The 25,509-nt window shown below is 51.6% G+C and overlaps 6 protein-coding genes across 6 annotated transcripts; 4 read left to right on the top strand and 2 right to left on the bottom strand.

The window, feature by feature from the left end:
- Window positions 1-835: 835 nt before the first annotated feature.
- B0T23DRAFT_407378 (uncharacterized protein) lies at window positions 836-3,187 on the top strand (the record flags this gene model as incomplete). The annotated part of the gene is made up of 1 exon (XM_062839182.1): window positions 836-3,187. One exon carries the CDS (start codon window positions 836-838, stop codon window positions 3,185-3,187), a length of 2,352 nt encoding a protein of 783 aa, XP_062690339.1.
- Window positions 3,188-4,126: 939 nt separating this feature from the next.
- On the top strand, window positions 4,127-5,882 carry B0T23DRAFT_224788 (translation initiation factor 3, RNA-binding subunit). Its single transcript, XM_062833792.1, has 4 exons — window positions 4,127-4,150; window positions 4,216-4,462; window positions 4,610-5,258; window positions 5,460-5,882. The coding sequence occupies exons 2-4, from the start codon at window positions 4,443-4,445 to the stop codon at window positions 5,682-5,684; spliced, it is 894 nt and encodes a 297-aa protein (XP_062690338.1). The 5' UTR covers window positions 4,127-4,150; window positions 4,216-4,442; the 3' UTR covers window positions 5,685-5,882.
- Window positions 5,883-8,416: 2,534 nt separating this feature from the next.
- B0T23DRAFT_224714 (phosphatidylethanolamine N-methyltransferase) lies at window positions 8,417-12,168 on the top strand. Its single transcript, XM_062833791.1, has 4 exons — window positions 8,417-9,022; window positions 9,110-9,709; window positions 9,765-11,797; window positions 11,863-12,168. The coding sequence occupies exons 1-4, from the start codon at window positions 8,830-8,832 to the stop codon at window positions 11,926-11,928; spliced, it is 2,892 nt and encodes a 963-aa protein (XP_062690337.1). The 5' UTR covers window positions 8,417-8,829; the 3' UTR covers window positions 11,929-12,168.
- A 184-nt stretch (window positions 12,169-12,352) lies between these two features.
- On the bottom strand, window positions 12,353-13,456 carry B0T23DRAFT_431812 (uncharacterized protein; the record flags this gene model as incomplete). Its single annotated transcript, XM_062840343.1, has 4 exons — window positions 12,353-12,388; window positions 12,463-12,923; window positions 13,007-13,023; window positions 13,149-13,456. 4 exons carry the CDS (start codon window positions 13,454-13,456, stop codon window positions 12,353-12,355), a joined length of 822 nt encoding a protein of 273 aa, XP_062690336.1.
- A 1,180-nt stretch (window positions 13,457-14,636) lies between these two features.
- B0T23DRAFT_224656 (uncharacterized protein) lies at window positions 14,637-15,699 on the top strand. The gene is made up of 3 exons (XM_062833790.1): window positions 14,637-14,828; window positions 14,942-15,210; window positions 15,322-15,699. Exons 1-3 carry the CDS (start codon window positions 14,792-14,794, stop codon window positions 15,649-15,651), a joined length of 636 nt encoding a protein of 211 aa, XP_062690335.1. The 5' UTR covers window positions 14,637-14,791; the 3' UTR covers window positions 15,652-15,699.
- A 5,021-nt stretch (window positions 15,700-20,720) lies between these two features.
- Window positions 20,721-23,854, bottom strand: B0T23DRAFT_447342 (fungal-specific transcription factor domain-containing protein). The gene is made up of 3 exons (XM_062841001.1): window positions 23,467-23,854; window positions 23,288-23,411; window positions 20,721-23,233 (listed from the first exon to the last, which is right to left on the bottom strand). The coding sequence occupies exons 1-3, from the start codon at window positions 23,513-23,515 to the stop codon at window positions 20,983-20,985; spliced, it is 2,424 nt and encodes an 807-aa protein (XP_062690334.1). The 5' UTR covers window positions 23,516-23,854; the 3' UTR covers window positions 20,721-20,982.
- Window positions 23,855-25,509: the final 1,655 nt, after the last annotated feature.

Genomic DNA, 25,509 nt, shown 5'->3' with positions numbered 1-25,509 from the left:
TTTGAGCCAGTCCTGTCAAATACAATTTCCGTCAATTTGTCCGTCCTGTCCAGTCTTGACTCTCGCTTCTACAGTCCCTAATGCTGCAAAGGGCATGATTGCCGGGGAACACGCCTGTCCCCAGTTCTCTTTGCCTGCTAACTGGTACCGTACCGAGCGTACTTGCTCTTTTTTTTTTTTTTTTTTTTTTTTTTCCTTTTTCTTTTGCTTTTGTTCCATGAGGCTATCGCTCCTCCCTGGAAGACGATCCATCCTCACACAAAAGTCCCGCCCCATTTCGGCCCATAGACACCCATCGAACTACACTTACAAACCAAAACTTTTCCCACTTAATTTCTAGTCTTGGCTTTCCGCTATTAGGATTGGGAAATCTTCTCGCGCCTGGATTTGACGCCCCGGATTTCCACTGCCCGTCCAGGTTCTCATTGTCGTATCCAGCACATCTCCATGTTTGTTATTACTACCACGGCTGCATACCCTCTTTGAATCTGACCGATCCCAGTCCCCCGTCATTCGTTCTCCGACCCGACCTTTTGGTTCTCCCATTTACACACCCAACCGCACAGCAATTTGCACTCGTTTTTTTTTTTTTTTTTTCTCCAAGCAACAGAGAAAAGAATTCAACAACCATCGACTCCCATCGCCCTGCATGGGTACATGCAACCCGCATTCTCTTCATTTCCAACTACCATCATCACATCACCGCAGCGCCAGAGTACCGTCTCTTGTGTGGCGGTGAGTACCAAAACCAGGAACTTTTCCGCCCTGATCGACACCGCATACCGAACCACATATCCAGGACTTGACACCGCCAGGGTTGGCTCCCTCCGAAGCCATGTCTGAGCCACATCATTATCATCATCATGACCAAGGGGAGGAAGTCGAAGGGGCACCCTCGCGACAGGAGGCTGGCAGGTTAAATAAGAGGGACTCGAAGCTTGCGTTGAGGAACTTGTTTCACAGAAACAGATCAGCTACCGAAGCCGAACGAATGTCGACTGTCGCTCCCAGAGATACGCCAACGAGGTCCGGAGGTCTGCGCGCCTCCATTGCTAGTGTCAGCCACTGGCCCTATGGACTGCATCACGATAATGGCCAAGCCCAGCGGTCCGACGTGACGTTACCCGGGTCCGCGGCCGGGTCTCCTCTCGCATCTACCTTCCCGGCCCAAACTTTGAAACACAAGAAATCAGCAAGTGCAGTGCGTGGGCACGCATCGCCTAGAGCATCAAGGGGATCCCTGGCTGCTTGGGATCCACCAACCCTTTGCCAAGTTTATCCCCAGGCCATCAAGCAAGCCCGTCTTCCTGCCTGTACCGCTTCAGCTGAGGCTATACTCAGGCTGCATCAACACAAGGGCATCTTCTCGATTAGCGACGCTTTCGGATCAAGCTCAACAACAGCCGCAGATGGGGCAGCTCCGTCGACAGCAGGAGCGGACAGGTCCGAGAGAGGGAAGAGGAAACACCGCCGCAATACCTCTGGATCGGTTGCCCTCAAGTTAGACTGGACGACCAAGTTTTTCGTGCTTATTTCGGGATACTTGCTCCAGTACACTGGGGATGGGCCCTTGGACCGTCTGCCGGAGAAGATCTTGCCGCTCGGAAAGGACTCAGCTGCCTTTGTGAGCGATGTTATTCCAGGCCGTCACTGGGTATTGCAGATAACCGCCACAGCCGATTCGGACTTTGCCGCCCCAGCATCTCACGCCAGCTCATTGCTTGCCCGACTGCCTTTTCGAGGTGACAAAAGGCAGGCCTCCAACCTTTTGATGGTATTCGAGAACGCGGCCGATATGGAGAGTTGGTTGGCCACGCTTAGACGCGAAATCGAAGGCCTCGGAGGAAAGAAGAAGGTCTCGGAGACAGGAAACACACATTTCGACAATGAGGCGTCAGAGCTTCGAAGCCAGACGAGCCAAAGAACTTTGGTAGTTGATGATTACGTCGGGGCCATGTCTGGTGATGCGTGGGATGGACGCCAAAGCACCTCCAATCTGGATATCAATATGGACTTCACTGAACGAGGTCAGTCCTTTGACGAGGCTGCGTCCACCGCTAGCGTAATCTCCCATGATGGCAGACAGCTCGACGGGCTTAGAGATAGTACTCAGCGGTTTTCATATCTGTCGTCCGGTCAGCGTACAGCCCTGACGTCAGCTGGGTCATCACCAGCATGTTCGCCTATTCACGATTCTTTTGCAAGCCTTCAGGACTCCATCCCAGAGCTCACCGCCCTTGATGACCAACCCCGACCGCGACCAAGACCGAATGCAGCAGCGATCAGTGACAGAAGACAGTCTCTGCAGACGTCCAATCATCTCCTCGAAATGCGTCTCGCCGCCTCTCATCCTCTCTCGAGTTTGAGTACGTGGAATTTCGATCCCAGCAGCCCTTCGAGCTCTAGCAAACGATCCAGTCAGCGTTATTCGCTCGCTAGGTCAACGAAATCCCTCCCGGAAGAGGAAGGTGAACCATCTTCTCCACCCCCTCCGCTACCTTGTCAGATGCGCGGGGGTTCACGGAGACCCCCGCCCTCGGCTCTATGCCTCAACTCACGCCCGCTCTCTTTTGTGGTGGATCAACCGTCGCCTGAATCGCCGTCGCTTGAGAAGAATGGTGTTTCAATCGAAGTAGCCGATGAAACAGCACCGGAACCGCAGTCCCTTTTCTCGTCTTGGGGATTGCCGGACGCAACCAAGCAACGTTGTGATAGCGGCGAGGACTGGGAGAATCTCTCTCCCACGCAACCTGTCACACATGGTAGCCCTGAAAAGAGGTCAGGCTGTGCTCCTCCGTCATCAATGGCTTTCCAAGACATGCTCAGATCCACTCCATCCATCGGCGATTACCCAGGTAGCCCATCGAAGCGCGCCGATAGAAGATTCAGTTTGCAGTCTCAGCTGTCAGAAAGGTCAAGCGAACCTGATCGCAGTTTCCTTGATCTGAGTGACCTCGGTGACGATCTCGGCGACCTTCCCCAGATATCTTCAACTTCACTTTCGAAGCAGGGTTCGAGACCAGCGCCACATTTTAGGTCGATGTCGGTTGCCAACGGCTTGGGTTCGCGACGGAATAAGACACAGCTGGCGGAAGGCCCCCCGCCTGCTCCCCCGCCGAATCGTGCCCTTCCTCCAATCCCGAGAAAATCGTCACTTCAAGTCTGTCACTCAGCATATTCACCTTGAGCTGTGATTTGCATTTACTCGTATCTGGCGCCATACCATCATTCAACGCATCGCCATTTCTGGACGTCTAGGCAACACGACCACTGAAGCTTCCGAGTATCTTTCAGCGACAAATACTTGCAGAGCAAAGGGCGCCTGGGGATTCAACTGATAGAGATAAACCGTCATCGAACCGCTGATTGATTCCGTCATCATCCATTTCCTTTGTCTCTCTTTTGTCAAGGTCGGGTTCAGTCGAAAAGCAAGATACCGGTTAGATGGATGGAATAAGGGTGCAGGAAGCAAGACACTGGATACCCAGGTGATGAGGGTACATTTATACCACCGGCGACGTCCGGAACGTAACGTGTGAACGATCTCCTTTGTCAGGTCGATTTGGTGCGGGATTTGTCTTTTTGCCATATACCTTGTATTATGTAATGTTGGGGTACCTACTGCGTATGTAGGTAATTAATTGAGGAGGTGAGTGTGGTGGGCATGAAGGGCGGGGTGGTTTTCGATTCTCAATCGGAGGAGGGGGGTCACAGAGTCAGAAGAAAGCTGGTGCCCGGCAGGCTCCGTGGCCAACTTAGATAGTAGTGAGTTTAGTGCGATCAGATATGGATGCTTGGAGAAATCCGAATCGAGTTCAAACTCTCAAACTCGGTGCCAACCATCAACTTGCAAACAAAGGTACCTACACACATGTCCTGGTGTCAAGAGAGTTGAGCTAGCTCCATGTTGCGGCGCCGCGCCCTGCCCCTGGAGGCCTGGAGGAGCAACGTTCGGGTTAGGGTTGTGACGCCTATGATGCCCCCACTATTGGATGCGAAGTGGAAGCAACCCAAAGCGGATAATGAAAGAAGGGGCAAAACACCTCAACGTCTACGTCTGGATGCGACCAGTCCTGCTTTGTCAAAGAACGAAGCTTCGTCTGTAGGGAGCCGTATTGGCTGTCATGTGTGAATCTGCTGCCTTGATATTGTACGTAGAATTGAGCACCCTTAGCTGCCAAACAGGGCTGATTTCCTGAGTGAAAGCCGAGTCAGCAAGACAATTTTTGCCCCACACTCAAATATCCAAAAATTCCCTACCTCCAAAAAATGGGGGGGAAAACTGCCCTGGCTTTTCAAACTTGAGCCCCACCAAAAATCGCCGCCAAACCAGCGCAACGTCAACCCATCGCGACGACAACCCACGGCCATTTCTGTCATCCACCGCACCCATCACCAGACGAGCTGAACCTGCGGAATCAAATCAACCACATACTGTCAAGATGGCTGCCGTTCAACAGAAGTCAGTACTCCTCCGCTTGCCTCGACAGCAATCGCCCGTCCGCATCCACGCCCCCGATTGCCATTTTTCCGGCGTGCTTCACAACCCAACACGTATGCATTTGATTTCTCGGAGAGTAAGAGTCTAACATAGTTCGCGACCATTCAGGCATGACTGGGCCGACGATGACGAGCTCGAGGAGACCTCCACCGAACTCCCGCCCCCTCAGAAGATCACCAACAAGGATGGCAGCACGACCATCATCGAGTACCGCCTGAACGACAACGGCCAGAAGGTCAAGACCACACGACGCATCCGCTACATCACCCACCGTGAGGTCGTCAACCCCCGCGTCGCTGAGCGCAAGTCGTGGACCAAGTTCGGCCTCAGCGTCAAGGACGGCGCCGGCCCGGCCCCCGACACCACCTCGGTCGGCGAGAACATCATCTTCAAGCCTTCCTTCAACTGGCGCCAGGACGCCAAGGACGAGAGCAAGGACCCCAACGCCCAGGCCATGAAGGACAAGTTGAAGGACAAGAAGGTCAAGTGCCGTATTTGCAACGGCGAGCATTTCACCGCCCGCTGTCCCTACAAGGACACCATGGCCCCCATCGGCGAGGCCGGCGCTGCCGCCGACGTCGCCGCCAGTGCTGCTGACGAGGCTGCTGCCGCTTCCCAGGGTGCGGCGGGCGCGGGCAAGAAGGGCTCGTACGTGCCACCTGCGCTGCGTGGTGCCGGTGGGGCCGCGGCTGCTGGAGAGAGGATGGGCGGCAAGTACGGCGAGCGCGACGATCTCGCCACTCTCAGAGTTACCAACGTACGTTTGCCCCTGGTTTCCCCAAGGAGGACGAGGAGGAGGAGGAAGAGGAGGAGGAGAAGAAGAAGAGGAAGAAGAAGAAGCAGAAGGAAAAGGGAAAGAGGGAGTAGGCGGCAGACTTGCAAAAGCTGTTCTGTTCTGCTCCTAAAGAGGGGTTATTATGACGGGACTGATTCGTGCTAACATGTTTTCTACCCTTAGGTCTCCGAGATGGCCGAGGAACAAGAGCTTCGCGATATGTTCGAACGGTTCGGTCGCGTCACTCGTGTCTTCCTTGCCAAGGATCGCGATACGGGTCTTGCCAAGGGCTTCGCCTTCATCAGTTTCGCGGATCGCAGCGACGCTGTCAAGGCTTGCGCCAAGATGGACGGTTTCGGTTTCAGGCATTTGATCCTTAGGGTTGAGTTCGCGAAGAAGGCTGCGTAAACGTTAATGGGTCTTCTAGACGGACGAAGAGGCGGAGGAGAGGGAGGAAGGGGTTAGAGGAACGAGGGAGGAAGCAGCGATGTTATGGATCCTAATGCGGTCTGCACAAGGAAGTGCATCATAAAAATGGGAAAGGACTCCTTGATACTACTATCACTTGATCTGGTTCCTGTCTCTTCTTGCTGTGGGAGTCCATACTAATGGGGAACAAGCGGCAAAATTTGTCACGATCGAGAGATTTCTTCCGCCTTTTAAGCATATCGGGCCAGGGTGGCCAGGTGGTTATAGTTGGCTTTTGTTACATGGATGACGGGCTAACTCCAGGTTGAACAAGGTCGGTGAAATAGACTGGCAACATGCCCGGACTACAGTAGCCCAAAACGCAACGAAGCTTTTCAGAATACAGTGTGGTCTTCTTGTTGATTCAGAGCGCATGCCAGTGTTAAAAACAGCTGACAGCCTTTTTGAACTCCTGAATCATGATCAGTGCATTTATCTATCCAGCTGAACGTCCCCGGCATCAAACATTGTATTATTTGGTGACAGAATCCGTCATGGTGTCCCATCATCAACTCAACCCACCAATCGCAAAGACCGTAAGTTCCTGAGCTCTCTCAAAGCAGCCGGCACGTCCCTTCATCCTCTTTATCTTCCTGTCTCATTTATCTCATTACCGTAAAAGTCATTCATCCCTCCGCCTTGCCCTCATAAATCATGAAATCTTGGAAGATGTCGACAAGGGAAAACGGCTGGTTGCCTATTAGAGAAATAAGAAACAATATCACTCGAGAATGAAATGGAAAAAGGGGGGGGGCAGGCATTCGGCGCAAAGAAACCTCAGCAACAACACCATGAACACCCAAGAACAATAGCCTCCCGCCCATCATAACCCCTACACCTTCTCATCTCTAGACCTCCTACCCGTCCCCTCCTCCTCCTCCTCCTCCTCCTCCTTCGGTCATGATCACTCTCTCCATCAGTATCATTCCCTTTCTGCCTTTCCTTCTCCTCCTCATCGTCATCCTTACTACCACTCTCGTGTAACTCTTGCACGCTCTCCCTACCTCCCATACCCTTCTCTCTCTCCGCCTTTTCCCCTCTTCCCAATCCCCCCATCTTTCCTCCCCCTCTTGTTCAATCAAATATACGGCACTCCCCTAACCTATCTCCAATCTAGCGCCACCGCCAACCTCAAGTGGCTCCGCGCTTGCTTGAAATGAGCGGCTGCTTTCGACCCTGTTGGCGCGCGCTAGAGTTGCCCGCTTGCGTGAGGTCTAGGAAATTTCGGCGCGTTGGAGCTGGAGCTGAAGGGATCACTTAGACGGGAGAGCATCATGATGGACAAGGACACTGCGAGAGAGAGAGAGAGAGAGAGGAATGGAAAGTTCAAGAGTTAGAAGAAACCACCCAAGTGAGTGCATATATAATTGAATGTGTAGTGAGGTTGTTGTTTCGACACTACCTGGACAGTTCTGAATCTCATGCGATGTCTTGGCGTCCTGGTCCTCTTTGACGCAGAGTGACTGTTGTCACCCTCTGAAGGCCGTTGATTGAAGTCTATCGCTTGATAGGCGGTGGGTATGAAAACATGTGGTTGTAGTGGTCAAAGAATTATGTCGACTGGTTCCCTCGATCCGTTCCACAAGACGACGCGTTCTTGCCATAAAATCGAGGATCGCCAGGCACCATGCATCACCATTGGCCCCCTTGCGCATACAGCTTCGGTCGGGTCCCAAGCCGGTAGTGCAGAGACGAAAGAGATTAATAGGAAAAAAAAACTTGTGTGATTCTAATTCTTTGACTGAATATTCCGGCGATGTTTGACGATGGCAGACTGACGTAGTGTAGTCCTCCCCCGGTTGTTTCGAAAGTTGTTGAGGTGGAACCTGGATGTGAAGACTGAAGAGAGTGTGGAGGGGCATACATGCTACACTGTAACAAAGATATGGGAAAGCTCGTCACTTTGATGACGTTCTGTTAGTAATATTAATGGCGTTCTACAGCTAAACTAGCCAATCATGTGAGCTATTACTAACAGACACTAATCCCAGATACACCAAGACGTTAGGGCGTCAATGGTGTGTAGATTAGCGTATCGACAATTGCGTATATTGGCAGCTGGTTGTCATCTCCAGGCCCGAATTTCCAGCCTCAAACCATGGAAACTATCCACCCTCAGATTCCCCTCCTCCTTCCTTTCCAATACAACCTAGCTCTTGGTGGGTTTTCTGACAAGGCGAAGACCGGATTCTCTTTCCGCACAATAAGCGGGTTCCAGGCCGTTTTTACACTACATAGGCTTTTTATATCTGCAGTTCTCCAGTTTTGCACCGCCATAGAGATGCTTCCCGAATCCTCTGGACAACGCGCGCTCGGCTCTATCATCCAATTGCAAAGACACAAGCCCGGGATCGCTCAACAACTGACTGCACGCCTTCGGGTCTCCGCGCACTGCGCATACCGTGTCCAGTGTCCTATTTCCCGAGTGGGCGATCCCCCGTTTCCCGGAAGAGCCGCGAGCCGTTGTTGGCGAAGAAGGCACAGAGGAGGGGAGCACGAGAGAAAAGAGGGGCATCGACACTCTAGCAAGACAAGGATCTTCCCTGAACCCACATGAGTTTGTTGACTTGAGAAGCACCATGAATTGCATGTGAAGATGGGCTTCCTACTCTGTTCATTTGTCTCGTCGACGGTATTCGTGAGGAGTGACTGACGTGACATTTCCCGACACTTTCTTTATCCATCTATCTGCCTTACTTATGCTTCAGTTAAGTTGATTGTCTTCGTGACGTCGTCTCCAGAAAACAACAACATAGAAAAGTCAATAACGAAAGGAACACCATTTCTGGCCAGTCCGTTTTTTGTCATCCCGCCCCTTGCCTTGTTTGGTTGTCTCATCGTCGGTTAACCAACAACAAAGCTTGGCACTTTCCTGAACTTTTCCGAGTCATTGTCGGGGATTCCTTGTGGTGGTCACGCTTCAGCGCCCAAGAATTCGGGCGAGCCAATTGAGTACAAGACTGCCGTTGATCCGATTTCGCCGTTCCCGTTCCTGTTTCCCTCTTGGGATGTTCAATACGTTACACAAGCTCGGCGCTTTTAACAAATCTACACGTCAATCCGGTTTTCAACACCGTGACCTAAAATGAGCTCCTCAGCAGCAGATCCCTCTGCCGCCAGGCTCAACAGTGATGTCCGCCAACGGCATCCTACCGCATCGGCGACCAGCGAGAATGTAGAGGACACTTCGCAGCAGAAGCAGCAGCAGCAGCAATCAGAGGCCAATGCCGCTGCGTCAAGGGTCAAAAAGACATACGGCAAAACTCCAGATGGCACAGGTGAGAAAATACTTCGGCGTCTTGTCTTCAATCTTTACAGCCGAGTTAGACCTGGGATGAACTAACACACCCCCTCCCAATGTTTAGTCTTCGTCGTCCCCACGACCCATGACATGGTCACCCAGCTGCTCGACCCTCGCGAGCCCAAGAACCTCTCAGATGTCGCCGTGCTCGCCATCATCGCTCTACACTTCCTCGCCGCTTACTACCTGCCGTGGGGTGTCAAGAGGCCTCTCTTTGCCGCCATCTTCATGTTCTGGAGATTGGCTTACAATGTCGGCATTGGTTACCTGTTGACGATTCAGTCCAAGTACAAGCTCCTAGTGACTTGGGCCAAGAGGTGGAAGCTGTTTGAGAACCCCGCGACTGGCAAGAACCCGCGCCCATGGCTTTACAATTTGCTCAAGAAGGAACTCGAGACCAAGATCCCTCAGGATTACAAGTTTGAAGAGGCTCCTATCGAGTACAACACTTGGCTTACCTTCCGCCGCGTCGTCGATTTGATTCTCATGTGCGACTTCATTTCCTACTGCCTGTTCGCTATCGTCTGCGCGCACAAGCCGGACGGAGAGGGTTTGTTCATGTGCACTGCCCGTTGGGCTGCTGGAATCACGCTCGTTGGCTTCAACCTATGGGTTAAGCTGGATGCTCATCGTGTTGTGAAGGACTATGCTTGGTACTGGGGTGGTAAGTTGAACTGCCTGGGCCGAATCTCACAGGACACGGGAACTGACCACACTAGACTTCTTTTACCTCATTGAGCAGGAACTTACCTTCGATGGTGTCTTCGAGCTGGCTCCTCACCCCATGTACTCCATCGGATACGCTGGGTACTACGGTATTTCCATGATGGCCGCGAGCTACGACGTCCTGTTTATCTCCATCATCGCCCATGCCGCCCAATTCGCCTTCTTGGTAATCGTCGAGAATCCTCATATCGAGAAGACCTATAACCCGCCTCAGCCCCGTGTGAGGTGCGAGTCGGAGGCTGGTAGTCAGTTGCAGGAGTTTGCTTCCGAGTACTCTGTCCCTTCCACAACCGGAAGACATGACAATACCCCGCTGCCCGTCCACAACCTCATCGGTCTCAAGAACCTCGACTTCTTCCGTATCACGGACGTTGCCATCGTGCTCCTCTGTGCTTACCTCGCTGTCGTCACTATGGTCACTCCCAACACCCGCTTTTACCAAGCCCTTTTCGTGTTGCATGCTTTGGCTTGGCGTTTGTGGTACTCTTTCGGTTTGGGAGTGATTTTGACCATGCAGTCTGAGGAGAAGATGTTCACTAGGCACTTCTTGAAGTACGGCGAGAGCGTGGGCGAGGCCTGGCGCCAGTGGAAGGGCATCTACCACCTGAGTAACTGCCTCTGCCACGCCTCCTTTATCGCTGCCTGTTACAAAATGTATGAATTCCCCGCCGATTGGACCTACGGCTGGGCGCTTCTCAAGCACGTCGTTGGCCTGAGTTTGATTGCCCTCCAGGTCTGGACCGCCACCAGCATCTACGAGTCGCTAGGCGAATTCGGATGGTTCTATGGCGATTTCTTCTTCGACAGCAAGAGGCAGCTGACTTATACTTCTATCTACCGCTTCCTCAACAACCCCGAGCGCGTCTTTGGTACTGCTGGCTTATGGGGCGCTGCCCTGATCACCTGGTCCCGCGCCATCTTCCTCATGGCTCTTGCCGGCCACTTCCTCACTCTTGCGTTCCTCGCGTATGTTGAGAAGCCTCACATGCAAAAGGTTTATGGCCGCAACCTGCGTGATGATGCCGGCGTCACCAAGTTCATCAAGCGTTCTCTACCTCCCCCTGTTACTGAGTGGCAGCAGAGTATCGACAAGGTCCTGGATGAGACAAAGCACTTCATCGATGAGTTCGTAGATGCTGCTCGCTCCAGACTCGCCACTGGATCATCCACCATTGTCAAGGATACTTCAGCTCTGTTCAACAAGTACCCCGCTCGTCTCACTCTCAGCAAGATTTCAGCCGACCTTGCGGGCTATGATCCCAAGCATTATGGTCTGTCTCTGGCTGGTACACGTGTTGTGGGTATGAATGAAAAGGCCACGGGCAAGGAAAGCCCCAACGCCCGCGTGCTGAAGGATGTCAAAACCCAGGCGTTCGAGTACGGTGCCCCGATTCGCGTCAAGTGGACTGCGCCCGCCAATCATAGCAAGAAGGACTGGGTCGGTCTCTACATGGTCACGGACAATCGCTCTAGGGAGGTCACCGAGGTTCCGTCTCTTGGCCGTTGGGTACCAACCAACCCTGGGGAGTACGACACCACCACCGACCAGGGCATTCTCGTCTGGGACCAGCCTGTCGAGAAGAAGTCTGAGGACACGGATCTCGTTGAGGGTGAGATGATCTTCGAGGGTGACAAGCTTTGGTGGACACAGGGTGTGTTCGAATTCCGTTACCACCACGGTGGCGGACACCACGTCATGTCCATCTCGGAGCCTTTCGAAATCCAGATTCCCAAGTTCGACGACGAGCACATGGGCGTCGATATCAGCGGAGAAGTTGGTGAGCGCGCCGTTGAGACAGCTCTCCTGCCAGTCATCCGTAACTGCCTGGACCGCGACCCCGATATTGCGCCCAGCAATGCGGAAGAGCGTTTCGGCGGCCATGTCGAAAGGGATGGCAAGTATGCCAGGCGTGTTGTGTACGCTATTCGTCATATGTTCGGTATCGACTTTGCCCCTGCGGTTGTGCTTGCGGACGGAAACGTCCGCAGGTTGGCTTGGAGGATATGTCACGCCAAGGAAGTTCTGGTATGTAACGGTCATATGTGTCCCTTCTTTCAGTTTACTAACTACTGATTACCTATGTTCTACAGGCTCCATTCAGCATGTCACATACCAACGGCCGGACAACACCAGTTGATAGCAAGTTCTCTGAGTGAAGGGATACTCATTCTTAAAGAGATCGGGCACGGCGAAAATGCACCAGTGTCCCAACTGTTCCCTGGGGATATTGCGTCCTTTAAGAATGAAATCGAGGGTCGGGAAACGCACTGAACTGTGGAGGAGGGGGCATTTAATGAGAATGAGGTGGATGGTGTTATACATTGTAAGATAATCAAGCATTGAACGAGATACCAAATCTGCATCTTTAGTTGGCGGATGAATGACTGGTAAAAAAAATAGTAAATTCAAAGAAGATCCAAGATCAGATCAGTGCTCAACCCAGTCGAAGACTGTATGCTGCAGTGGGGGTGTGGTAATCACGTTTGCGTTGAACTGACGTCTTATCCCTTTTTAGTATTCACACATCTCAGCTCTATATGTACGTCTATACGCTTATCAACAACCCTGTTGACTGTCTTTTCATGTCGACTTGCGGTGCATAACACCAGCACCAGCCTGCAACATCAGTCAATCAGTCAGTTATACACCTTCATAATCCCACAAACAGAATAATCACGAGTGAAACGTACCTGATGGCTCGGGAAAACCAGGGTATCAGCAACAACAACGTTCTCCCGTCGTGTTGCGACGAACACCACGATCTCTGCGATATCATCGGGCGTCAAGGGATCGACGCCGGCATAGACGGCATCAGCCTTGCTCTTATCACCATAGAACCTCACCACGCTGAACTCGGTCTCAACCTGGCCAGGGTCAATCTCCATGACACGGATGCGCGTGGCGATCAGCTCCTTGCGCAGCGCGTCGGTGAAGCTGCGCACAGCGGCCTTGGTGGCGCAGTAGATGGAGCCTCCTGCGTATGGTTCTCTCCCGGCAATAGAACCAATGTTCACAATGTCTCCTGAACCACCCTCGGAGCCGCGGGCCTTGAAGATGGGCAGGATGGCTTGGGTCATGTTGATCAGGCCGGTGACGTTGGTGGCAAACATGACGTTGATGTCTTCTTCGGCGATGGAGGGAGCTTGGGCGACTTTGTTGAATTGTTTCGGAGGGTTAGTACTAGCTTTTTAAGTGAGGTTTTGGAGGTTGGTTAGGTTAGGGAGCAGCACAAACCTCCTTTTACGAGACCACTGTACATGTATCATTTTCATTAGCTATTTTTGTCTCTTCTTTTTTTTTTAAAAAATTGTATTTTTGTTTCCCTTCTTCTCAATCTCCTTGATCATTCTCATCTGACGGGGTCACAGAAACTTACGCATTATTGACCAGCACATGGATATCCCTCCACTCCTCGGGCAAGTTCCCAACAAACCCCCTGACCTCCTCCGGCTGGCTCACGTCCAGCTTGACAGGCAGCACTTGCACGCCCTCGCCAACCTCTTGGCGGATCTCCTTGGCAATTTGCTCAAGGGCATCGACGCGGCGGGCCGTCAGGATCAGCTTGAGGCCGTGGTTGGGCGCGGTCCGCGCAAACTCGAAGGCTGTGCTACGCCCGATTCCTGATGACGCTCCGGTTATGACAATGGTCTTGCCCGCGAGGCGTTTGGCTACTGCTGAGGACATTGTTCTTTTTGTTTGGCGAAGAAAGTTCGCAAAAAGTTTGGTATTAGTAGAAGGAAAAGAAAAGATAGGGATGGTGAGTCCGCGCAAAGTTCTGGAATTGTAATGACCAAGTGTTGCCGGGAGAGTGTGAGTGGTGGTTCTAAATGCCGAGGAGATGGTAGTCAGATATCTAGCTGCAAGTCTTGATACTGCTACTGGCGGAGGTGTTGTTCTTATGGAAAACATGAGATAAACGACAAAAGGGAAATGAGCTTTGATAAGTGATGATACACAACGTTTCGAATGAACTTCCGAGCTTACCTCCGGGATCCGGGGTGGAGATAGCGATCATGACGACGGGCAGCTCCGGTCGTGTTCAGGGTCAAAGACGCTGCCTGCCCCGCAACGGGGAGCACGGCGCAAAGGCGTGTTAGTGATGGCGTAGGTGGTGCACCCTGAAAAATAACAGCTGGATGGTCCCCCGTGGCCCGGCCGCCCCCGTAGCTCCCCGAGCTCCCCATTAAGCTACCCCGCACTCACGATGATCGCGCCATATTGGTCAATTCAAGGACAATACAGCTCCTCACCACACTCACCCACCCATCGATCCTATTACATACATAGTGTACACAAGTAATGTTACACCATTTAAACCCAAAGGGTATAAAGAGATTGCGCCACATGTGGCGGCGGAGCGGATGGGGGCTGAATGACACATTCGGTTGAACGTCTGTCATGAGAGACTACTGGCGTCGACCTCAAAACCTACAATCACTATGAGGTCCTCTTAGCCTCCCTTTCTCAAAACCATCCCTCCTTCGCCCTCTATGCAGGACATCCCCTTGTTTAAACAAGGACAACGGACATCTAGTAGAGATCGATCGGCTTCATCTCCTTTGCGCTTCTGCATCATGAATTCGATAGGCAGTTGTCTCGAGCGGCGAGCACACAAGGCGCAAATTGTACCAAGTGCCGTCAATACACAACTAACGATCATGGAGGTCTCCAATGCCTTGTTATCATGTTCCAAAGACAACGCAGTGTGACATTGCGGCGGCTGCCGACAAAACGGTCTCAAACTGTCCTGGCCGAAGCAGTTGTCGACGATATCTAAAGTGCGTTCACTCGAATCGCTGCTGTCTCGAGTGACCTGCGGATCAGTCTGCGGTTGAACCTGTTGAGGCTCTGTGGAGGCCGGTGGTGTCAGTTGTTGTTGGGGCCCCTACCCTCGAGCTTCTTGACGCCCGATCCGTTGGTTGTACATGGTGGTGTAGTCGGGAACGACCATCAATCATCGATAATGAGTTGAGATATCTGGGAGATGAACAACAAGCGAGTGTCCGTTGGATTGATGATATGAAGGTATCCTCAAAACTGCCGGTTTTGGAGCGAAGTAAGTGGAAGAGGTCAAAAGGTTAAAAGAGATTTTAACCAGAATCTTCGAAGCCCAGTGATTTTCAAGAAGAGACAGAAGCAGGTACGATCACTGATTCATGTTGTTGTCAGGCCATGTTCGACCTTTGAATAATATTTCCGGAAGCCGAGATTTGTCGAGCACCAAGCCACATCATTCAATGTCATCGTCAGCCAATATCATCTCCCATCCGACACTCGAGTCATACATGCCAACGTTCCTTCTGCTGTTTTCCAGGTGTCAGAACTTCACTCCAACCCAACTTTCAAATGCTGAAAAGAATTGTTCTCGCAGCGTCCAGACCTTTCGACCTTCAAATCAAAGTGAACAGGCAGAGATATCAATATCCACGCGATACAAGGTATTTACTTCGCTTGCCATTGCTAGCACTTTACTTGTTGTACTTTACTCTGCCCACCCACTGCGCTTGCGTATCCTGTAAAAATCAGTTGAGCTCATTCTTTTGTCGTAGCGACCTCGAATCACCTATCCTCTCATGCTGTATTATAGTAACACGGCATTTTCTCCCTCCGTTTTCCAGCACAGTACCTATCTTATGCATGTGATGCGTTCAATGGGGCGAAACTCGAGTAACACAAACCTTCCACATCGTCCATGTCCCTCTGTCGTCCCGCACCATTCATGTCCCAATCCCGCGCCATGGGTGCCGTTGGTTGTGTGCTTACTGTACTACGACTGTCCTGCTGTCCTGTCGTACGTTGTTCGTCCCGTGTCTCTGGAACCGGTACTCGGTAGCGAAGCGAGCAAAACCGAGACGAGCGAACCACGGCACTGGACATGACCGCATCAAATTCGGTTCGGCTGTTGGGAGATGCAGGGAAAGCAAAGCACAGTTACACAGAATATAAATGGTAGAAGACCCTGACTGCTCCAGACTTCAGACTCTGAAATTCAAATGCCGATGGAGACCGCCGCCGATGGGGAGGGAATGGAGACGATCCCCGGGATTACAGTCCGGAGACTCGGATTTCCCAGGACGAGCTCCCAGGATATGGTACCGAACGCGCCCATTCCCAATGGACATGGACGGGCTTTGGGGAGATAGATGGTCGGGACATGGGAGTCGGTTGCGATAGGTAGTGACATCCTGATCCGGTAGTTGTGGTCTGATTACGAGATTGGGTGTTGGGCTTGTGAGGAAACTACCTAGGATTCCAATAATGAGAATATCAACTGATGTGATTGATACCTTACAGCGTTCAGGTAGGGATGAATGGTGAAACTCCACATAGTTGTTGAGTATAAAATGACTATGTAGGTTAACTATACCTTCTCCCAATTGCCACTCAAGGGGATGGGTTACTCCACCCGCTCAATCCTATAATCAGTAACATAGTTATGCTGCAAACCAAAATTTGATGAACAATGTCCAGTACCTATCTAAGATCCTCGAACATCGGGTGACAGAACACAGCCTAGACGCAGACCACCAAGATGTATATCCAATACACAACGCGTGATGGTGCTGGTAGATATTGGCATAAACCCGACGGCAGAGACAACCCGTTAGACGTATGCTGCCCACCTGAGTGGTTTTAACATTACCATTTGTATTGCCCGTGGCTATCATGATCCAGTTTGCCGTCTTTCTTGGCTAAGCCCTGGCCGTTGGTTCCATAGATCATTGGAGCGGTAGACTGGCACCTGTAGGTAGGGAAACATGGGAAAGAGGGACGGTCCCTGAGCGTCGTCTTGTGATACCTAACCACGCAGTGGAGCAATCTCATGTCCGGACACAACAGACTGCCTACATACACCCCTCGGCTGGCAGAACAAAAGTGACCAGGATTCTGGCTAATTTGTCACTGATGACGACCATTGGATTTTGGCAGCCCTAAGCCCAAAAAGTGGACGGCAAGATGGTAAAGGACCGATCGACAGCGATACGACGGACCGAACCAGACAAGGGCCAAGTTCGGGTCTGGTACTACTCTCTCCACTGCTATCCGATGTGGTCCGTGAATGGTCCTCTTTGGGGACTGGACGTTGAGGCGACATGGCTCCCGTTTCTTACCTCTTTCGTAAACCATTGCTTTCTTCGCTTTCCCACTCTCACAGTCCACAAGAGAATGGGTCAAGGGAGACACAAGCTTCACACGAGATTTGCAGACTTTCCTTCTAATGAACCAACTATTGACCAATGAGACTGGAGAAGTGTGCTAACGCGAGGGGAAAGGGCAAAAATCCGGGGCCCCGCCATGATTCCCGTCTTCCCGCCCGTGGCTCCCCGCAAACTGGCCGAAGCTCAAGTGGAACGACAACCCTGCTAGACTTGCTACTATGGAAATAGCCGGTGATGATTTGGCTGTGGTGACGAGGTTAGACTTGTCTCAAAGACTGTGTGGTGTGTGATGACTTGCTGCTGCATGTTGTAGTTGGCTTGCCATTGAGGAGTTTGTTGAAGAGATCTATCTCTTCCTGAAAGCTCAAGGAAAGCAAGAACCTTGGTTGATTGGCGCCAAACCGCTAGCTTGGCTACCTACTGCCATCGCCATCTTGCCAGTGCTGCTTTTCTTGCCCCATCCAGCTTTCTTTCATCTTTGTCCGGATGGAAGCGTCCAGATTCTGTCAGGTGCCTCGGCTGTTGTGGAGGCAGGTGCCGAGATGTTACCCAAGACCGGCAATGTTCGGCAGAGGTTAGACAGATATCTTTGGCACGACATGACAAGCTGCAGTAGGTACACTGCTTTGCGCGCGCTTGTAATGCGGAGACTGGGGGATTGGAAGCTCCAGCGATGAGAAAACGGAGGGGGGAAACGGAGGTCTCTCAGTGGCAGAAGTACTTCTACACTACATACCATACATGCCGGGCAACGGCCTTCTCGGCCTAGGCTGCACCCGTGACCACCAACATATACCAAGGAGCTAAAGTTTGCCCCTGCGTCAAGCCGTCGATGGCTTCAGCCATGGTGTGATCCCTGAGCAATGAATCGGGCCCTTTCCCCGCATCAGAAGGTCTGAAGACCTCGTCGGCGTCACGGGCCTGTGTGGCGCCGAGGGGAAATTACCAAGGGGTAATGGGGGAGGTAAGTCCTGGTTCAAGAACCCGTGATAGCTTCACATGGCACATGGCAGATGAGCTCGACTTCAAGAATATGATATCTTGATGAGCGATCATTCATCATGTGGAGGAGGGCACCGAGTTCACACACCACTACAAACCTCCACCTTGGTGAACCACTCGCAATCCTTCCGCCCTTCGTCTCCTCGTGCATCTGTTTCCCCAGGTTTTGTGTATCTGCCGGGTCTGAACTTTGCCATTCGCTTAGTTTACCCCGCATACCCCAGAATTTTGTCGAGTCTGGCTCCAGTGAACACAGTGAACAGTGGGAAAATGTGCAGTGAAAGAGCTGATGAGTGGAAGTTTGGATTCTCTAAAATAAAAACCGGGGGGTTCCACTGTGTACCCCACCGGATTCCCCTCTAAGAACGCGCGCGACGGGCCGTGAATCCAGATTGGCGCATGGAACCACTTCGGACAGGCCATTTGTTCTTCCAGCCAATCAGACTGCAACGTTCTGACTGTCTCGGAAGGGTTCCTTTGTCTTGCTTTTCTTTTTCTTCCTCCTACACTACACACGCTATCTCGAAATCTAACTGACCGATCTCCCGCCGCCGCCACACTTGATCATATTGGTCAGCCCAGTAATATGCGAAAGAGAAAATGATTCGATTCCTATCTGAGCCTCTTTCAGACCACATACTTTCAGTTCTCAGTCAGGACTCTGTCATTGCACAGCTGTGAATGCACACGTGCAATTGCAATTATAGAAAGACGGTGTCGATAATACCGCCACTGACGCAGTGATTGTCGTACACTAGCAGCCGGTCAGGAAACTAGTAGGTAGTGTACCGACTCACCTTGAGAAGACAGCCGAGGAGAGTCCGTGCAAACGTTCCAACAATCCTACACAAAGGACAACAAGGAAAGGTCAAGAAGTCGATCCCGGTCTGAGCTCCATAATTCACCTTATACTATAGTATATAACTCTTATCACTCAAGTCTAGGTTGTGGTCCAGCTTCCCCGGACTTCAAGGATGAAGAGATCATCAACACCAAACTAGTATAGTGTAGTGAAGGTAATGTGTGTAGATGGTGCACACTTCGGACTTTTCTCGTATAGTGTATATAATTCACATCTGAGCGCTGATCCTTCAACCCCTCAAGCACCTCGAAGGCTCGCACCCAACCCCTCCCTATCGCCGCCCTATTTCCTTTTCTGGAGTCCTTTGCAGCAAAAACAACCAAGTGTCGGCCTGTCCCTCACGCGGGATTAGACAAAGTGTAGCGCTCAGGCAACAACTGCGGTAGTCTACAGTACCCGAATCCCTTCTCCGCTTGAGAAGTCCAGAGGGGAAGGGAAAAAAAAAAAGGTGACATTGTCGTTGACGATGCCCTCTTTGTTTTCCAGGTTTGTGTCTTGGCGGTTACAGTTCCCTGGCAAGCTTTGGAAATTTCGGCCCTGACATCCATCTCTGGCTGCAACTCGGTGCAACTCTGTAGTGTACAACACCCCACTGTGTCACCATGCCATTGACGCCTGTTTTGTACGACACAGCATGGATAACAATCTATCATTCCCACGTGTTTCCCCAGAATGAATGTCCCCAGGCGGAGTAATGAATGGACCATGATGGTACTCGGAACGGGACTTCGCTTGTGCAAGTGCTGAATTCTGTAAACCGTCAAACCTTTTTCCCCGGACTTTTTTGCTCAGTATCCGAAGCTCACAAGTCGTGGTATCTCGTTTTGACTATACGTATTCTGTGTGTGTGTGGGTGTAATTTTTCGATAAAGATGTCAGGGGCAATCTTTATACAACTTGATATTTTGGGGATACTTTCCTTCGCATTCAAGACATTGACCGACGAATGTCAATGCTGAGCAATGTTACACCTAGAGGTACCTTACAAGTACTATCAGGTACACTCCAACAACAGTAAAGCCTCACAACGCCAAGAGATGACTAAATGCTGTCCAACACATGGCGAACTGTTCCAATACTCGTCAAGTCTTCAAGATGGCCCGCCCGCTAGTCAGAAGGTCGTTTTTCAAGATCTGACGAGTACCATCTTCACTCTTGCCTAAAGTCAAAAGCGTGCAACCTAAGCCTACCTACCTATAGTTAGCTATGTCTTGCACCGTACATCCAGTTATCTATCCCAGGTACAGTTGAGTAGGTACCCTTTCTTTCTGTGGAGCATGAAGTGCAATCTGCTGCTGCATGATGGTTCTTGATGGTTTGTGTGACACAACTTCAACGACATTGCTAAGCAGGTTGGTAACTACATATGTCTAGCAAATGAATAAGAGTTGTAAAAGCCAAGCTTTCACGTTGTTTTTCTCTATCATCATATTTTTCTTTTCCATTCTTCTACATTTTCTCATAACCGTCCCTTATCGGACAAAGTCTTAAAGATCGAAAAAGAAGAGGAAGGCCTCGTCAAAGGACCAAGAGGCACAGAGTGTACAACAGGATAAAACATAACCGCATGTAACGTCAGAACTAGTGTGCTGCAAGTGATGGAGAAAGGAAATGCCGTAGTGTAGGCACAAGAAGTGTTGATGATTGTGTTAAGAAGCTAAAGTGGAAATGAAATGTTAAAAGGGCTATAATAATACAATGAAAATGGTGGTGCCCTGAACTGGGCCCACATGACACGGCCTAGGTAAGGCCGGTGGCTGGTGAATGAATGGAAGGGAGGTGGGACACTACACCTAACAAGAGGAGAGTGTACCCGCGAAGGCGCCGTTGTACCATCCAAAATCAGCCAAAATCAAACCAACATTCCTTGAGAAATCAACCGCCACCAAAAAAAAGATAAAAAAAAAAAAAAAAAAAAAAAGAAGCTTCCTTTTCCTTTTGCCATGAGACCCTGATCCTTCCCCGTATATGATGTACCCCGCAAAAAGCAACCATTTGTAAGCCAAATTCGCACACCCGCATCCAGCCATCGTATGTGGTGGTATTTCGGTCCTTCAAGCCTGCGTCGCGCCAACTGTGCATAACCCCGGGCTACCAGCCCAACTATTTTTCGAGTGAAAAGAGGAAGAAAGAAAGAAAGAAAGAAATGAGCAGTAAACAAAAAAATGGACCACTGCGAGGGGCCTTCAGTAGGTGTACCCATCCACACCTCCAAACTGACCCTGGCCAGCATGTGCACCTGCATGGTGGTGGTGACCCATCATGTTCCCAAACTCCATAGCCGAGTGTTGTTGCAGAAACCCATCTACCAGATCAGCCGTCGGGAACGCTGCAGCGTACTCCGCCACCGTGGGTACCGCATCATCCGGGTGAGTCGAGTGGTGACCATGGTGAACCGACGGGCTTGGACTGGGACCCCAGAACATGCCGTCGAGATCCCACATCCCGCCGTGGTCCAGCACACCCGTCATGCCCAAGCCTTCGACGGGCTCCAGGTCGATGGGAGTCATGTAGAGCTCCGCCGAACCCGGTGACCCCATGAGCAAGTCGTTGTTGATGTGCATGCTGCCCAAGGATGCAGTAGTGCTGCTGAGAGAATGAGGGCTCTGCGATCCCCTCTGCTGTAGTTGGTGCGCTGCGGCACCCTGTGCCTGGATGACTCTGCTGGCCTCGTACATGCGAAGAACCACCTCCCGGCTCCTGCGAGCAGCAAGTGACCACTCTTCCATGGCCTCAAGGAGCTCCAATACCGCCTCAATCTGCTTGAGCCACTCAGGGACTCGAGGGTTGCCCCATTGCCAAAAAACGGAGACAAGAGGAACCATGGCAGCTTGGTAGAGAAACCACACTGCGTTCCAGCCGGACATCTGGTTACGTGTCCATTCACGACCAATGTCCTCAATGGTCGCCGCAGCAAGCTCTCGGCACGTCTCAATGGCGGCGAGATCCGAGTCACAGGCCTGAGTATGTGGGTTAAGACCTGATGAGGCCATGGAGAGGAGGACTGGGCGATGAAGAAGCATACGAAGGTTCTGATACCGCCACTTCATGATGCAGCGGGCCATGTAGAGCGGCTCAGCGCATGGGTCGGTCGTGCGCAGGAGCCAAGGTAGGTTTTCGTACCAGACAACGAGCTGCCCGTCCAGATTGCAGCGGTCCTCGGTACGCAGCAAAGGAGAAATGGCGAGCATGTCTTGGATCTGAGTGGCGATTTTGCAGAACTTGACGTTTTCAATCATGGGGAGAATACCCGCGTGTTGAGACGAGTCCCGACCGGCATTCACACCGAACTCGGGAGGCCGAATGTTGACGGCGGGTCCCCAACGGCCAAAAGAGGGACGCCCCATGGTTGTCGTGGCCCAGGTGTCGAGGCAGAAAAGAGCCCACCATGTGCGTCTCCTGGTCTCGGCAGCGACCATATCACTTCCTCCTTGGGCAAGGTTCTCACGGTGAAGACCGAGAGCGCTCGCCATGCGGATGGCGGCACCCAAAACAGCGTTGGCCATGTTGGGTCGGTTAATATAGTGAAGATAGTAACCGCCGATGAGTGCCAATGCTTGGACAGTCTCGATATGGCTGCTGCCAAAGGAATCCATGGGAAGATGCTCCATGGCGCGGTTGTAATAGTTGACGTGGTTGTAATCGTCCGACTTCATTGCCACAATGCTACCCATGGCGAATACCATGTTCAACAAGGCTAACCACGGTGCGTCAAATCGTTGACCTTCAAGGTAATCGGCACGGAAAGTTGTTTCGTCGAGCATTGGGATGAAGACGTGGACTCGCTTGAAGTAGGCATCGATAAGTGTCTGTCCCTTCCATGACCATGGGATCCGCTGGGGATCTTTCTGAGTCGATGATTTCTGTCTGATGGCCGGGAAGTTATGAGAAATCTCGATACTGTTGAGCGGGGCGGCCAAGGAGCTCCTCAAGCCTGGTTGAACCTTGAGCATAACCATAAGGGCAGCCTTGATGGACGAGGCTCCAAGATAAGAAGCTTGTCTGTCCACCGAGAGTGACAGCGCGTTGATATCGTCCGCCTCTACAGGGATGTGGTCCCTCTCCCGGCGTTCCTCGTCCCATTCTGTATCCCGAGTGGGAATCTGTTCCAATATGTTTTCAGACTTCGTTGGTGTCTCTGAGTCGGCCATCGGTGTTGTGTTTAGAGGAGGTGACGGTAGTCCGTTCGCTGTGCTGTCCGGGACGGGTCGATCTAGGAGGTTGAGGAGTTCTTGCCTGGACAAGGGAAGTAAGGCGTGGACTTCTTGGTGAGGATACAGTCGCTTCAAAATCGATCGGCATTCTTCGAGGGACTGGGAGAGGGCTTCTAGTGTCTTGCGCGATGGAATCACCCTTTGGCGGTGCTTGTCGTAGAAACAACGTTTCGGTGCTCGGCTTGAGAGACATTGGCCACATGGTTGTTGACCATCACATCGACTAGGGCACTCAAGTTAGATTGATGGTGAGGCTGATCGACACGCATTGACTTACATCTTCCGTCTTTTACACTCAGCACAAGCATGAGGAGTAGTTATCCTCTTGGCTGCCCCATTACCATTGGACTTAACACTATCTCGAGAGTCAACGGCCGGCTTTCGTGGTGTTACTCCTTGGACTGGATTTGCTCATTAGTAATGGACCCCTTGGTTGGAAAAGGTCATCAAACTTACATGTGTGAAACATGCCGCCTTGTGTAGGTATCGACATTGACGGTGCCATTATGGACGCTTTGCTGATCAGAGGCTGTCTGAATGGGAATACAACTTGCGGAAAGCTGGTAAGCCACTCGCAGCCACAGAGAAGGTATAAATGTATGGGTTGCCAAGCAAGGCCCGAATATCTACCGGCGAGTTCGTGACAGTGGCGAAACCTTGATCACAGGAAGCGAAAACCTTGTGTGGGCTTAAGGTTGATATTTTGTCCTCGCCAATAATAAACAAACTAAAGACAGACCCTGGGGGAACAATGAGGGGGTGGCCGAGACCGTGAGGAGCATATGCAAATTTATATATTTACATTGAACCGAGTTGGGAATTCATCCATTGCACTTCACCTCAGCCTCAGCCCCAGGTTGTGATAAAATGCCGAACTATTCCACCCGATGGTACACCTTTGTTCTGAAGAGTATCCAGAATCACCAGGGAATGAAACATACCATCACTGTTTCACGGGACGAAAGCTGATTGTGGGGTGAGGAAGATTGGAAAGGGACCGGTGGTATGCTACCGTTGTATGTGGAGAAACTCGGATGCGGCCCCGTCAATCTTGTTGACAGGGTGAAGGAGGTATAGGATCGGGGAGTACACAACTCCAGTACTTTGCCCTCGGGCGCCGGTATACCTTGTCAAGTGAGGTATCTCGATGCTAGACTACTTGTCTATCGTACTCGAGGGTGACATCAAGCTAAGGAAGAACAGGGGATCCAGGGGCAAGGCTTGTTGACCAGGCACGGCCTACCAGTCAGACACCACCAGGCCCTTGATGGCTTGAAAGAAAGAAGTACGTACTCTGACTCTGTCAAGAAGAACACCCAGGCATTCCTCAGTGGCATCATTTTAACGCCAAAGCCGGGGTCTGAGGGTATACAGAGGGTGGTACCGCAAAGTATGTACATACTGCTTTTCACAGCAACCTCTTTGACCCACAGACTGTAGGCGGGGGGCGTTGTCTCTAACACCTCTTCTCTACACTGGTTATGACGCAGGCACCGTATGCTTCCGAGTCAGGTTAGGTGAGTGGTGCTTTCAACAGTCCGTCGCTTGACCAAGAGTTGAACGATGCGCTAAGCTAAAGCCACTCGGCTGTGTCTGTAGGTGGTTTAGGGAAGGTTTCGTTACGAGAATCACGGCGATGCGAGATGAGGACCCAGAGGGGTCACAACCCTCCAAGCACTCACTCTTGCCCCTTTTTTGAAGCAAAGCATCAAGTCATCCGATTCGTCTTGACCCTGAACCGTTGACCAAGCTGTTGCGCGAAGTGGAAGTGAACGTGTGTGAAACGTGCTTTGTATGTACAGCGAAGATCTCTGTAGGGGGCCGTGTGGTGGTGTGGTGTGAAGGACGTTGGTGTTGGAGAGAGGGGAAGATGGGGCCGTCGGCACCAATATTGACTCGACGATTTGACTGGAGGTTGAGATGATGAAGGTAAATACGTAGAGAGGTAGGTGTGTAGCTATTGCCTTGGTGCCAGCCGCTTGTGGGGAAGAAAAGCTGTTCGTCACTCCAGTCCCCCTCCCCCCCTCCTTCTCCTTCCCCCCGTCTTCAGCGAACCTCAGCATGATGGTGGATCTCTGCTACGATTTCTGTCCCTACACGTCTACACGTTCCCGTCCGATCGGGCTAGACAGGGGTGGGGTCCGGGCTCGCCGGGGTGGATGAAGCTAGAGTGAGAGTGGGAACTTGGCAGTTACAGTAGAAGAGGAATCGTGAAAGGAACGGAGCCAGAAGACGGAGGAAACGCGCTAACAAAACGGAGGTAACAGCCTCCTCAAGCTAGTGTAAAAGATCCTTCCAACAGGTTTCGGGTTGCTGGTTAACCCTTCCAGCCTGGATTTAGCCAATCACTGCTGGAGGTCGGCACTCCGGTGTCGTTTGTCAATAAAGGCAAATGGAAGTAATGCTCAAGTTGTTACAGGAAAAGAGAGGTCACGGTGTTATTGTAAACTCTTTTGTGAAGAAACCGGCTCAACAGACTGTCTGAATGTCGTCTAGCAT

Source organism: Neurospora hispaniola (assembly GCF_033458365.1).
Source record: "Neurospora hispaniola strain FGSC 10403 chromosome Unknown B0T23scaffold_7, whole genome shotgun sequence".
Lineage (NCBI taxonomy): Eukaryota > Fungi > Ascomycota > Sordariomycetes > Sordariales > Sordariaceae > Neurospora > Neurospora hispaniola.
This window is presented reverse-complemented; position numbering and strand designations above follow the sequence as displayed.